The sequence below is a fragment of the Ascaphus truei genome, chromosome 5 (genome assembly GCF_040206685.1).
Source record: "Ascaphus truei isolate aAscTru1 chromosome 5, aAscTru1.hap1, whole genome shotgun sequence".
NCBI classification, from domain to species: domain Eukaryota; kingdom Metazoa; phylum Chordata; class Amphibia; order Anura; family Ascaphidae; genus Ascaphus; species Ascaphus truei.
The window spans coordinates 11,921,226-11,935,917 of NC_134487.1; the positions used below are offsets into that span (position 1 = coordinate 11,921,226).

At 44.3% G+C, this 14,692-nt stretch overlaps 1 protein-coding gene across 1 annotated transcript in view; it reads right to left on the reverse strand.

The window, feature by feature from the left end:
- PLXNA4 (plexin A4) overlaps positions 1-14,692 on the reverse strand; it is a 796,616-nt gene that overhangs the window by 203,189 nt on the left and 578,735 nt on the right. Inside the window, exon 10 of the mRNA XM_075599345.1 lies at positions 12,464-12,664. Within this exon, the coding sequence (XP_075455460.1) occupies positions 12,464-12,664 (201 nt within the window). The remainder of the gene's footprint in view (positions 1-12,463; positions 12,665-14,692) is intronic.

Consider the following 14,692-nt stretch of genomic DNA (forward strand, 5'->3'; position numbering starts at 1 on the left):
TAATGTACTGAAACTGATCAGTGTAGGAAACTATTATTATACTTCACATAAAGGACAGGGTTCATCTCTGGAGGAATTAGTCAACAATAGTAAAGGTTGTTTTTAGTTCTTCCTCGATGCGTGTTGCAAGGGTACAATACATGTCAGGAGGACACATCTGGGACACATTGGCTTTGGAGTGAAAGCCTTTAAAACTAAATTACATCTAACAAAATCACTGCACAAAAACAAGAGAAAATCATGTAGACCGAATGGCAAAGATTGGGCACACCGCTTTGTTTGGTTTAGTCACTGCAGAGTCATGGAACCATATCAGCCCTGGACAAATCAAGCTCTCCTACTTTGCAATGGATCACGTTCTCTTCATAGATGTACAAACTGTAACATTTGTAATATTACACTATTTTTGCTTATCTCCTTGTATATGTGGATTTCCCCTCCCTCCCTTTGGAATATTGCCTGTGTTGATTTGGAGTACCTGTCTGGATGTAACTAAAGTTACACAAACGACATCTAGGAAGAATACCCATGCCGAGCCGCAGAAATGTATCAATACCTCATTCTCTACCATGTCTATTATGTTATGTCCCTTGTTTACTTTAGGCTTACCAATCTTAGTAGCCTACGGCAGAGGTCCTCAAGCCACCTCCCCACCCCCCCAACAGGTCAGGTTTCAGGATATCCCTGCTTCAGCACAGACTGAGCCTCCAATTAAGATTTCTGTGCTGAAGCAGGGACTGATTGAGCCACCTGTGTGAAGCAAGTATATCCTGAGAACCTGACCTGTTGGGTGGCTTGAGGACTGGGGTTCAGCACCAGTGGCCTATGGGACTACGGGGATTGGTCACCTGATCTCAGTGTACTATGGAAATGAAATTGCTAACCAAAAACAGATCTCAAGAAAGAGTTAAAGTAGACACAAGAAACCATTCATAAGAAAAAACAATATGGTAGCCAGGAAAAGAAGCTTTGAAAATGAGTAGCACAAATGGGCTGACAAGATGGACTACATATTTTTCCTCTCTCTTCCGTTGCTAGGTGTATGATGAATGCTGAAAGATGAGGGGAAGTGAGCAGTGATTTTATAGCTATGTTAGTAGAGAAGGGAGCCATACGTAACCTGCTCACTGCGTGAATTCCCATCTTTAATGCTCACTGAGGCTAGTACCGGGAAGCTGCCAAGAGCTGCCTCTTTACATTAGCAAATTATTCATGCAACAAAAGGCACTTTTCAGGAGGTACAGCTGTTCAAGATGTTCAAACAGAAACTCCAGAAGGAACGTCGGCAAAGAGAAAATAACAAACAAGTTGGCGTTGGGTGGGATCCAAAATAGGAATTCTGCTCAAGGCGGATTCTCTGAAGGTGGCAAAGAGTCGATGTCAGTCGGTGTGGCCTATGAATCGCGTGTGCGTCAGATGCTAATACTGCCGCAATTAAGCAAAAACTTCTGCTAGTTGCTAACTGAAAGCATCAATAAACTAGTTATCCTAAATAGCCTTTCTTTCCACCTACTCCCCTATTTGTGTTTCTAGATGTACAGTATGTGTGTACAGGGGATATATAATTGTAACATCGCCGGAAGAAGAGATCAGTGTATCTCGAAAGTTCGCACAAATAAAAGCATTTCGTTAGCCACAGAAAGGTAACTTCTATTTATTTTTTGATTATTGAAGCTCGGCTCTAACACGGTACTGATACCTCTACATATATATATATATATATATATATATATATATATATATATATATATGTATGTAGCGGTCATGTAAAATGGCTACAGTCATCTCTCCTGCTGACAGTAAGGCCTGGTAAGTTGTGGGCATGCCAGCAGTAATTATGGAGGTTTGCCCTCACACCCTGGTGGGGTGCCCTGTGTATGGATGGGAGTGGTCACATGCTCTGACTCCATGGTTAGTGATGTCAGATGTGTGTCAGTTCCAGAGTGTACATAAGGCACAGCACTGTGTCTAAAAGTTAGTTCTATCTGAGTTCTGGCAGGAGTTCTATCTGAGACCTGAGTTCTGAGCAGTTCTGTCAAGTTCAAGTTCAAGTAGTCAAGACAGTTATGTTCTACTAGCTGCAGTAGGAGTCTGTGTCCAGGGACCTGGCGCAGAATAAAGATATCCCGGCTGGGATAGGGAATCCCTGATCAAGGTGACATACCTTTTAAAGGGAAGCACGGGCACCATGATGGGCTAGAGACACCCCATTGTGGAGGGCAGCTAGCCCACCGTATCAATAAAGATGAAGCTGATCACAGAAACCCTCGTGTGTAAGAGTCAAGTGATTGCACAGGGGGCTGCACCACCGAGGAGTTCCTCACCAGGACCATCCCCAAGTGACCGAAGGGACCCTGATGAGGTGGAGGCGCTGCACTGGAACTAGGTAGGACTCAGCACACTACCTCAGCTGCCTGTCTGGACGGGTCCTCCCCACATACCATCATGCGGGAGACTCAGGAGTCCTGTTGCCAACAGGTGCACCACCAGACACTACCACACTGTAATGGGGACCGGTTAGACCACAGGGGCCAATGTGAGATTGGGTGGGTCAGGCCGGGCCAGAAATACCGTTACATATATATATATATACATATATATATATATATAGCAGAATAAATGAGTACTTCAGTATTAGGTGATACTTTTTTATTTGGACTTAAAATTGATGTCGTAAGACAAGCTTTCAAGAGTTCTCCTGTCATCCTCAGGTCAGCAATATTGATTTACAAAGGATTCTATGTCATTAACAAGATTAGAAAGGAAAAAAAAAGGAAAATAAAGGTGGGAAAAGGAAAATAAATCAAAGAGATGTAGATGAGGAGGGGTGAGAAAGGGATGTTTGAAGACACTGGAAGGGTAATAAAACGGTGACAAGGAAGGTGAGAATAAGGGATGGGGGGGGCTGTATATCACCAGCATCACGAGGGGGAATGGGATGCTGGGGGGATGGCGGGGGAAGGTTTTGGATGGAACATTGGCAGGGAGGCAGGGCAGACCATTACAACAAATTATGATAGTTTATGAGAAACCCCATATCCACATTAAGTCCTCTTGTTATGGTGTCAAAGAGTCTTATCATTCTGAGTTCAAATGTTTTCCGTTCTTGGGTGCGTTTGAACATTCCATTGAGGATTTTGATTTTAAATCATTTATGGAATGATCTGGTAGTGAGAAATGATGTCCCACTGGTGAGCAGTATCTTCCTTCTTCATGGTGTAGTATTGAGTGTCTGTGCATATTCATTCTGCTTTGGAAGTGTTTGGCTGGTTTCCCCAATGTACAGTAGCATCCTTGATTACATTTGTTGCATTGCATCATATAAACCACATTCCTGGATTGTCAGCAGTATGATCCTTTAACATTGAATGTACCATGGTAGTGACTGGCCGTGGGATGACAATGGGCATGACATTAAAATTGTGAGAGGTAATCGGAAAAAAAAACCCATCTATCTCCTACATTAGAAATAATTGTTTTGCTAACCGATGATTTATTGCGTAAGGAGAAATCCCCAAAAATGAAAAAGGATAAAAATGTTACCTTGATTTCCGGTGTCTCTCATCAAACAGGAGGTCGTGCTTATACTCACTATTTATGTTAAGTCTAATTTATTTCTTATTCAATTACGTTGCATTCCCTGTGTGTAGCACCAAGGAGAAGTGATTACACAGCTGACATTTGAAATCAGAACAGAAAGTTTAATGAAGGTCAGCAAGAAATCTGATGGTAGAGATTCAAGAGAAGTCTAAACATGCAGAATGAGAATGCGCGTTAAACCGTCTTTCTACAGAAGAAGAACAATGCCCGAGTTTCTTCTGAAAATCTCTCAGTTCTGCTAAGGCCAATTGCTGCTAATTCTTTGCTTGTCACAGCTTTCTACCCAAGTTTGTTGTGGGCTTCTTAATTTAAAACTTCAGCTGTAGCAACATATTTGAAAACTGTTCGCTGATTGGGAGTAACACTGGTTTATTTACTCCAAGGGAAGACAACATCAAGACAAGGGAATGTGTCCAATCCCAATTAAGCGACTACTACACCAAGACAAATTTCCCTAGCCAATTCCAATCTGGCTCTCGCCCTAAACACTCCACCGTAACTACCCTGCTAAAAGTTTGCAATGAAATCCAGTGTGGTGCAGTATTCCTAGATTTTGCAAAGGCTTTTGACACAGTTGATCATGCTATCCTGCTTAACAAACTCCAGAGCTCTGGAATAGGGAAGCATGCTTTAAACTGGTTTCAGTCCTACCTATCAGGAAGATCCCAACATGTGTCCATCTCTGGCTCTAACTCTAACTCCAACCCCTGGATGTCACCTGTGGTGTCCCGCAAGGCTCTGTTCTGGGCCCCTACTCTTCTCAGTGTTCATTAATGATCTTCCCACAGCTTGTAAGGAAGCCTCAATACACATGTATGCAGATGACACAATCCTATATGCACACAGCCATAGCCTCTCTGACCTTCAACACATACTTCAGTCTGACTTTTTGAGACTCGAAAACTGGATTTCTCAAAACAAACTGTTTTTAAACACTGACAAGACTGTAACAATGGTATTTGGGACCAAGACTAAATTTGTAAAACTTCCAGTGACTGAGCTCCTGATTAGAACCAACGCTAACACCACCCTAACACCTGTCACTTGTTTTAAATACCTGGGCTTATGGTTTGACTCCCACTTAACATACGGGATGCACATTGATACCCTGACAACCAAGACCTATGCCAAACTAGGGGTACTTTACAGGAACAAATCCTCCCTAAGTCTCCTGGTCAGAAAGCGTATCGCACAGCAGATGCTAATGCCAATTATTGACTATGGAGACATATTATATGGCTCGGCACCTCAAACCCACCTTAGCAAACTTGACACCCTCTACAATTGAATTTGTCGTTTTGTTCTCCAATGCAACTACAACACACATCACTGCGAAATGCTCAAAGAACTAGATTGGTCAACACTAGAGTCTAGGCGCAAAGTTCACCTTTCCTGTCTTGCCTTTCAATTCTTCATGGGCAAGCTACCCAGCTATCTGAACAAGCTCCTCACCCCTACCACTTGCAGCACTTATCACCTGAGATCAGACTCCAAAAGACTGTTCATGGTCCCAAGGCTCAACAAAGTATCCGGACGTTCCTCCTTCTCCTACCGTGCACCCCAAAACTGGAACAACCTACCAGAGACTCTCACATCTACCACCAGTTTAAGTAATTTCAAATCTAAGGCTGTCTCACATTTTAACCTGGTCTGTAACTGTTTCATACGCTCATAATGTATATTTTCTTTAACTGTGCACGCAATGTCTTGTATATAATGTATACCCTGTTCATTTATGTAACTGTACTTGTAACCATGTATTATTTGTTTTACTCTGTGCCCAGGACATACTTGAAAACGAGAGGTAACTCTCAATGTATTACTTCCTGGTAAAATATTTTATAAATAAAATAAATAAATAAATAATAACAGCGCTTACATCTTTGTGCCATGTTTCAGGTGACTACTTTCTACTGTAACCCCTGTTTACTGGCTCAGAAAGAGTGCTACATTGAGGTGTCTTATATACAGTGTTGCTTAGCATCTCCAATTACCTTCTCAGGGTGCTGGCATCCAGGCTGGCTGGGCGTGTGAGCTGAAAGGTGTCAGTAAAGGGCACCAGTAACTTTATTATTATTACAAAAAACAACTTTGTTGTTCCTTTGATTAGATTCTACATATAAGGACAGCTTCTCTTTATACAATAAATAATAAAGATGCATTAGGTATTCTTCCCCAGGCAGCTCTCACCACTATCCTAGGGAGGTTCAGGACTTGGTACCCTTAGCACTGGCTCTGCATGGTATTCACTGTCCCTGCAATTGTATTTGCCTCATTTCCACCAGGACCCATGGTAGAGATACCTCCATCACCAGGGATGCATATCCCATCAGTCTGAGAGTATACACCTTATCCCAATGCATTAGGGTCTCGCATTTAGAACTGATCATTATGGGCCTATCCCGCGGGGCTCCGGAGCCTTTTATTTAAAAGGATTCCCCCCAAGAAACTGAACAACCTCCTCTTTCAGGTTAGACAAATAACCTTGGACTGTTGCTATGGGCTATGACTAGAAGGGGCATGTTCCCTAACTATAAGGTAATAAAGGCGACCAGACATCCTTAAATCAGCAATACTACTTGCCCCTTCCGCTTTTCTTTTCTTTGTATTTATTATTATTTTTATATTTAAAGCATGTGACAATATATAATTCTTCATTCTTACCTAAGGTGGCAATTGTTTGGTTCTCCTATTGTAAATCTGTTAAAATCCTGATTGTGTGACTAAAGAAATGGCCGCCTTCTAACTTTGTCCTGCAATTATGTGAAATGCTGCAGCTGATAGGTCACAATATATTACTAAGTGTAACACGTTATTGTTACCGTATTCCGAGTCATAAACTGTCTGCTGTTTGGAACACAGCCACAGATCTGGTTGTGATACTTTGCTACCAAAGGGAAGACCTCAAAAAGGTGTCTGTCAGACATTATTACTTTCTAATATATCAGATATTACTTTCTAAATGGTTGCTGTTGCAAACAGAGCATGATCAGTACATTCAAAAAATCATTAAACATGGCATTAGTAGTTAAAAGAAAAACATGGACAGTATTATCTAATACTACAAAATTAATCTATTTAAAAAAACACATAGTGGCCTATTCTATAAGCCTCGATAAGCCCCTTATCGAGCACTTATCGTCCAAAATGCCTACTGCTATTCAGTAAGCCTCGATAAGTGGGCGATAAAGGCAATAATTGGCCACATTTTCAAAAAAAGAACACCGGGTGAGCATCGATAAGCCACTTATCGGCAGGTCCTGAAACTCGTGCAATTCTAGTAGCCGCGATTAGCTTATCGAGGCTGATAGCCGCTGTAGAATGGCGAGTATCTCCCAAAATTGGCGTGAGGGTGGCGAGAAGCTGCTGAGAGGCAGCGAGAGAGGACTAAGAAAAGATTCAAGCCGGGGGTCTCCAGAGCTGACACCCATTAATAACAGCACCGGAGACCCCCGGCATGAATCCCATGCAATTAAAATGCATTTACAGGCAACTTTATTACCTTAGCGGCTAACCGCTAAGGCAATAAAGGGGTTAACTACCACCACCATATTTATTGTGGGTAGCGGGGGTGGGTGAAGGTGGTATTTGGCCCTTGGTGGGTGTTTAGTAGTTAATTCCTTCATTACCTTAACGGTTAATAGCACTAAGGTAATGAAGGGGTTAACCCATCCCGCTACCCATCCAGTATGTATAAACACCCACCAAGGGCCAAATGTCATCTTCACCCATCCTCGCTACCCACAATAAGTATTTTAAAACACAACAACCCTACTACCCACCTCCTCTACCCCTAACAACCTCCTCCCTCCCCCCCAACACATATAGTAGAGTAATGGGCAAAATTACTATTATCCGGATAATTTTTGATTGCCCACTGACTGATAATGTATTATCCGTGCCCCTTTAGGGTACAGATAAATACAGATAAATACAGTGACAGCCAATGCATTTTTTGGCAAAAGCTTGTTTTCTATTGATTTTTAATAGATTGACCATTGAGTGATATAGTGGCTTATCATGCCCATATTATATTGGTATGATATACCACTGTGCCAATCAATGGGTACAGGGTGGGTATAGTGGGGCCGGGGTGGGTGGTTAGGCCTCCCGGGTGGGTGCCGGTATCTCCTATGCATTTAAATATCTCGCGTCACGTGACCGTGGGAATAAAATGCATAGGAGATACAGGCACCCTATATTGGGGCCTGTATCTCGGGAAGCAGGGGGTCCCTGGACCTGAAATCAACACGGTTCTGCTCCGAACACCCCCTGCTCATCTACACTAGTATAAAAATGTATATTAAAAACTTTTGATCACTGGCGAGATATGCGCAGCATTTCACAGACGGCAGCACAAAGTTAGAAGGCGGCCATTTCGTTAGGCAAACAATCCACATTTTTACAGATTCATAACAGGAGAACCAAATGATTGCTATCGTAGGCAACAATGTAGAATTAAACATTGTCACACGCTTTCCACATAAAAATAAGAAAAAAAGGGGGAATGTACAGTCGCATGGCTGCTTTAATATGATTAATACAGAACTTTTTACCTCAAACTTAACTCCATCAATATTTATAATACAGTAATTATCATCAGATTGAGATTATGTAGATATTAAGGCATTAAAACCCCATTTACCATGGTTTTATGAAACACACCAATAAAACATTAGAATAAAAATGATGTCTACTTATTGACTGCCCCATAACCTGTTTAACGGACTTGGCAGGCGCAGGTCCTCATTACGTCTGCCATTTACCCCTTTGGCCAGAGCTACTGAAAGATTGTATCTGGCCAGTGCTTTATTTTAGGTCCTATAAAAGGCCCGTAACAGCCGAACGGTCTGAATTTCCAATAAACTCGACAAACTAATCACACTGCCTATAAAGCGAAGCTTCCCAAGTCCTACCCCTGCCAGAGTAGGTTTCATGCTCTGCTTCTGTGCTGCGATCCTTCTTCTTTGCCCAGAGGCAACGCTATGCAAAGTATGTCATTTGTGCTTAATTTCGCAAACCATAAACCCCTATGAATTTCTGGCACAAGACCATAAGATGTTCACAACCCAATAACCTGCAACGTAACTGTGCATGTTACTCTCTCAGATCCTCGTCTGTACCATCCCATAAAACACAGCAATTGCTTTTCACTGGAAATAAAGTATTTAATTCCACGGAATACATACTTGCTTTATACGGTATCTATACATATTTTTTAGAAGTGTTTTGGAAATTTGCATTATTGTAGCTAGAAGGGGAGGGGGCGCGAAGAGGATGAAAATGCACCCATAATACTGTGAGTAATTGTGCCCAATTAGTGTGTGAAATATGTTTTTTTTTGTTAGGAGATTTGCAATGATGTGACTGAGATACAGTACCCAGTGATACAGTGCAGCCTCCCAGTGATACAGTGCAGCCTCCCAGTGATACAGTGCAGCCTCCCAGTGATACAGTGCAGCCTCCCAGTGATACAGTGCAGCCTCCCAGTGATACAGTGCAGCCTCCCAGTGATACAGTGCAACCTCCCAGTGATACAGTGCAGCCTCCCAGTGATACACTGCAGCCTCCCAGTGATACAGTGCAACCTCCCAGTGATACAGTGCAGCCTCCCAGTGATACACTGCAGCCTCCCAGTGATACAGTGCAACCTCCCAGTGATACAGTGCAGCCTCCCAGTGATACACTGCAGCCTCACAGTGATACACTGCAGCCTCACAGTGATACACTGCAGCCTCACAGTGATACAGTGCAGCCTCCCAGTGATACAGTGCAACCTCCCAGTGATACAGTGCAGCCTCCCAGTGATATAGTGCACCTCCCAGTGATACAGTGCAACCTCCCAGTGATACAGTGCAGCCTCCCAGTGATACAGTGCAGCCTCCCAGTGATACAGTGCAGCCTCCCAGTGATACAGTGCAGCCTCCCAGTGATACAGTGCAGCCTCCCAGTGATACAGTGCAGCCTCCCAGTGATACAGTGCAGCCTCCCAGTGATACACTGCAGCCTCCCAGTGATACAGTGCAGCCTCCCTGTGATACAGTGCAGCCTCCCAGTGATACAGTGCAGCCTCCCAGTGATACACTGCAGCCTCATAGTGATACACTGCAGCCTCACAGTGATACAGTGCAGCCTCACAGTGATACTCTGCAGCCTCACAGTGATACACTGCAGCCTCAGCCTCCCAGTGATACACTGCAGCCTCCCAGTGATACACTGCAGCCTCAGCCTCCCAGTGATACACTGCAGCCTCCCAGTGATACACTGCAGCCTCAGCCTCCCAGTGATACACTGCAGCCTCCCAGTGATACACTACAGCCTCCCAGTGGTACACTGCAGCCTCCCAGTGAAACACTGCAGCCTCCCAGTGAAACACTGCAGCCTCCCAGTGATACACTGCAGCCTCAGACTCCCAGTGATACACTGCAGCCTCCCAGTGATACACTGCAGCCTCCCAGTGATACACTACAGCCTCCCAGTGATACACTGCAGCCTCCCAGTGATACACTGCAGCCTCCCAGGGCTGAAGGAACGGCTCAGTCATTGAGTGACTCAGAGAACAATGATGCTGAGTGTGAAGCAGAGGAGTCTGGTTTAAATTCCAGTTTCACCTCCCTGTGACCATGTGCAAGTCACCTTATCTCCTTCATGTGCCAAAAACATAGATTGTAAGCTCTATGGGGCAGGGACCCGTGCCCGCAAAATATCTGTGTACAGCGCCAGACAAGAAAAAACAGCGATTATTATTATTATCAGTGGCTGTAGTGACGCAGAAAGGCTCATGCGACGTCTGCTGTTACTGTACTTACAGTGAGCAGACTGAAAATGTGATAACATTACGCCTACAAAATGAGATGCAAATATAATCATTATTATTATTAGACTTGAATGACCAAAATAAGTTATTTCATGAGACGGCATTATTAGAAGCGCTCGCTTCTGTGGTGTGAGGGGGGCTCAGGAATAGTAACCCAGGGGCCCACGGCTGTGACAAAAGGGCTTCAAGCAGACAAAATGCAGAATTTAATGGCAAATAAAGACATTTGGGCATACACACAGTCGTCTCATATTTACTGTGCCTTATAGCCTGCTTCCTCTTATATACAGTACATAGTGTAATACAGAGCTCTACTAGTGATGCTGGAGAAGTGAAGTTCTGATCGTTTTTAAAGCAGCAATCCAAGCTGGCAGGGTTTTTACAAAAAATGTTTAACATAGGATTGAATAAAGAACTCACATGGGCCTGTGTGCTGAAGCAGGCAGGACGCCCGCGTGTCTATGCCAGGTATTTAGATAAATTAGAACACACCGGTTTAGCCCATAGGAGTTCTATGGCCTAGATCAGGGGCGAACAACTCCCGTACTCAAGGGCCACTGACAGGTCAGGTTTTCAGGATATCCCTGCTTCAGCACAGGTGGCTCAATGAAAGGCAGAGCCACTGATTGAGCCACCTATGCTGAAGCAGGGATATCCAGAACACCTGACCTGTTGGTGACTCTTGCGGACCGGAGTTGCCCACCCCCCGGCCTAAACTCTGCAGGTCATCATGACGTCGGGCTCCAGATGTCCCACGTCCTCGTGACTCAACTACCAGTTTCAAGTTGACTGGACGCCTCGTACTCCCCGCTTCATCTTTAGGAGGATGAATTATATTGGGCACTTTATTTCTAATAAGCCAGCAAGCAAGTAAAGATACAGTAACCCCTTCACTACCAAACAGTATCAGTAGCTCGCTCAACATGAATGTATATTCAATACACTGATTAAAGACCATATATACCAAGCAGTGCTGCGCCATAGAATAAACTCCGGCGCCAGAAGACGGTGCCTTAAAGCAGCGGTGCAGGGGTGCGGGCGGTTGCAGAGGTCCCGCACTCTTCCCCAAAGCATTTAATTAAATGCCGGGGGGACGCACAAGGCCTCTGCAACCTCTACTTACTGGGATTCAGCCGCCTTCAGAGGTAAGGAGGGGGGCAGCCAACAGTGGAGGTAAGGCAGGGGGGAGCGCCACAAAAAGGTTTGCGCGTCCCTGCCTTATAGAGAAGCAGGGCTTAGGAAGTATGGTCCTACGTACTGTATTAAATTGGGATTTACTGTACTTTTGATTTTTTTTTTTTTTCGAAAAACCCTGGGGAAGAATTTAACGTCATCATTAGGTGCGGCCTAGACAAAGAAAAGAAAGGGTGGCAATATACAGGGTAAGGGAGACTTTGGGATATCTGAACGTTAGGAACAGGTGGAAGCTTATTCATGACTAAATCAAGGCTAGATCATACTTGTCTGAAATTGGGAGAATAAAATACTTCTTCAGTCAATGAGCGGTGGATGCATAGAACAAATTCCTCACCATGCAGGTCCCCTATAAAGTAGCGCTCTACTCACAAGCTCACCATGCAATTCTCCATTTATTGTGACCGCCAAGAACAGAGGAGAAACGACGTTTCAGGACCCGTATGGAGCTTTCATCCTCTCTTCTTGGCTGTCACAATAATGTGAGTAGGGGCCTCCTTCGTACCTCTGTCCTAGAGGAGACCTGCATGTTGAGGTACTGTACGGTATGTTGTGTCGGCTGCACAACAGGATTCTTCTCGCCTGAAACTGTTTCCCCGCACTTTGGAACTGGATGCACAGAACAGCCCCTGCAGGGGTGGTAATGAAGGGCGTCCATGGGGTATGCACAAGGGAACCATAGAATGTAAGGACAAGCTCACAAACCGAAACATAAATAGTATCTGTAGTCTAACAGTAAACATGGACATTGCTGGTGTGGAATAAATTAACCTTAATATAAGCATGATATATGCTTCTTATGTTCCTTTCTGTAGCCCTAAGTATTTTTGTACCAGCATTTAATACACTTACTGAGGTGTTCTGACATTGCACACTGGAACTGTTGAATCGCAGAGCAGGAACCCTTTGCTCATTCCCTTGGATATTCAGGATGCACTCATAGCCCTTCTGGCCTGACTGTGGCTGGGGCAAGTTCTTTGCTTTGAGGGTGATTGGTTTGACCACTTCCACAGGAATCAGGATCCTCTCAGTCTGAAGAAGCTGGGGACATTCCTGAATGAGGAGACAACATGTGAAAGCAGAGTAAATGCAAATGGAATGTCATCAAATTAATCTTGTCTACACTGAGGCACCCACCAGTATAACACTCGGAACATAAAAGCCTGCAAACACTGAAAGGATCAAATAAAATACTCTACCTATTATTTTGTTTTTTTTAACAGATCCTACTGTATGGAGTAAGTACAAGTGGCAGCACTATACTTGCAGATCATAGAGTGCAATTTTGTAGGGTTTTCATTTGATCCTTAGGGATCAAACTATCAATACCCTTATGCACCATAATTAAACACAATACTAAATAATAATAGGAGAGCAGAAGAAAAATGCACCTTTATTCTACAGGTGCAGCCAACATTATTTCAATCAGTGGCGCATTCCCAGGGGTGAAATGGTGCATTAGCCCTGCCCACGCAGCTGATTTAAAACATGGCGCCTTGTGTATGCCTTGTTGCAGCGTTGCAATAACGTTGGCTAAATCTGTAGTACGCATGGGAGGGGAGAGACTGAGTGAATAATGGGAGAAGCTACAGTAGACATGAATACATACATGGGAATCCAGAAAGACTGATGAAAAGTGTGAAAACAATAAACTTGTAAGTACAAAGAGCTGGGGAGCAGAGAGGTGGGCAGCAGAGAGTTGGGCAGCAGAGAGTTGGGCAGCAGAGAGTTGGGCAGCAGAGTGTTGGGCAGCAGAGAGTTGGGCAGCAGAGAGTTGGGCAGCAGAGAGTTGGGCAACAGAGAGTTGGGGAGCAGAGAGTTGGGGAGCAGAGAGTTGGGGAGCAGAGAGTTGGGGAGCAGAGAGTTGGGCAGCAGAGAGTTGGGCAACAGAGAGTTGGGCAGCAGAGAGTTGGGGAGCAGAGAGTTGGGGAGCAGAGAGTTGGGCAGCAGAGAGTTGGGCAGCAGATAGTTGAGATTTGAAGTTTATTGAGCTGCGGAGGCGACAGATACAGTATGAGTCTTTGGGACGAGTGAAAAGGAGATGCAAGCTGATTAGATGGAGAGTAAGTGATACAGTTCAGTGGTGAAGAGAACAGTGAGTGGGATGTAGAGAGAAACATACTGTACCTGTAAAGAGTTAGGACTCAAATGGAAGTAGTTAAAATAACTGGAGTAGAGAGTTTTGTGGAGGAAGACTTGGAAGGGGGAGAGTGGATGTATTAGAGATGATGATTATGAGGAGGATGTTTGAGGAGGGGAAGAGTTAGATATAATCTTCTCATTGTTAAGGAGTGTGATATGTATTCCTTACAAATAAGTATTTACACCAGTTCAGCCCTCCACTGAAAAACACATTATAACAGACAGTTTAACGTGGAGCTCTGAATGTAACTATCATACTCAACATACATACAAGTCCTTTGGAGCATGAAAAAGGGGGGAAAAAAGAGAAAAAGAAGAAATATATAGTGTAGTTTGTTTGGTTAAAAATGAAAATATCAGTAGATTCCTCCAACAAAGCAAAATGTTATTTGGAGCTCGGAATACAACGATTGCACTCAACACCTTTTCACAATTCAAGCGGAAACAATTGATTATTACTGTGTGTTCTTATCCGTAAAGTACTGTATAAGGCATTAGTAAAGGAATAAAGTGTCATGAATTACAATTAACTTGGATATTTAATCCCAGTCTTCTGCTGTATGGCCAAGTTCCCAGTGGCCGCTGCGACGCACGTTACAGCGTGCACGCCGCACACAAGGCACAGCCCTCTATGGGGCAGGCCCCAATTGGCGTGTGTGCGTGCGCGCTCAAGCCGCGATGCACGACAGCCTTGGCCAAAAGACAAGATTTTTGTCTTTTGGTGCGGCACCCGAGCATTGTCCACGTCACGGCGGCGGTTCAGCCAATGAGGGTGAACCAGCCGCGTGACGTAATGGCCGCGCCCCCATCACAATCTTGTCTTTCCCCCTGAAGCTCGAGCACAGACCGCAGGTCGCACCTTGCACACATGTACCTGCCGCCAGGCGCGCGTGCAGGAGCTGACACGGGGGCCGTAGCCTAAGACACATTCTCGCTCTA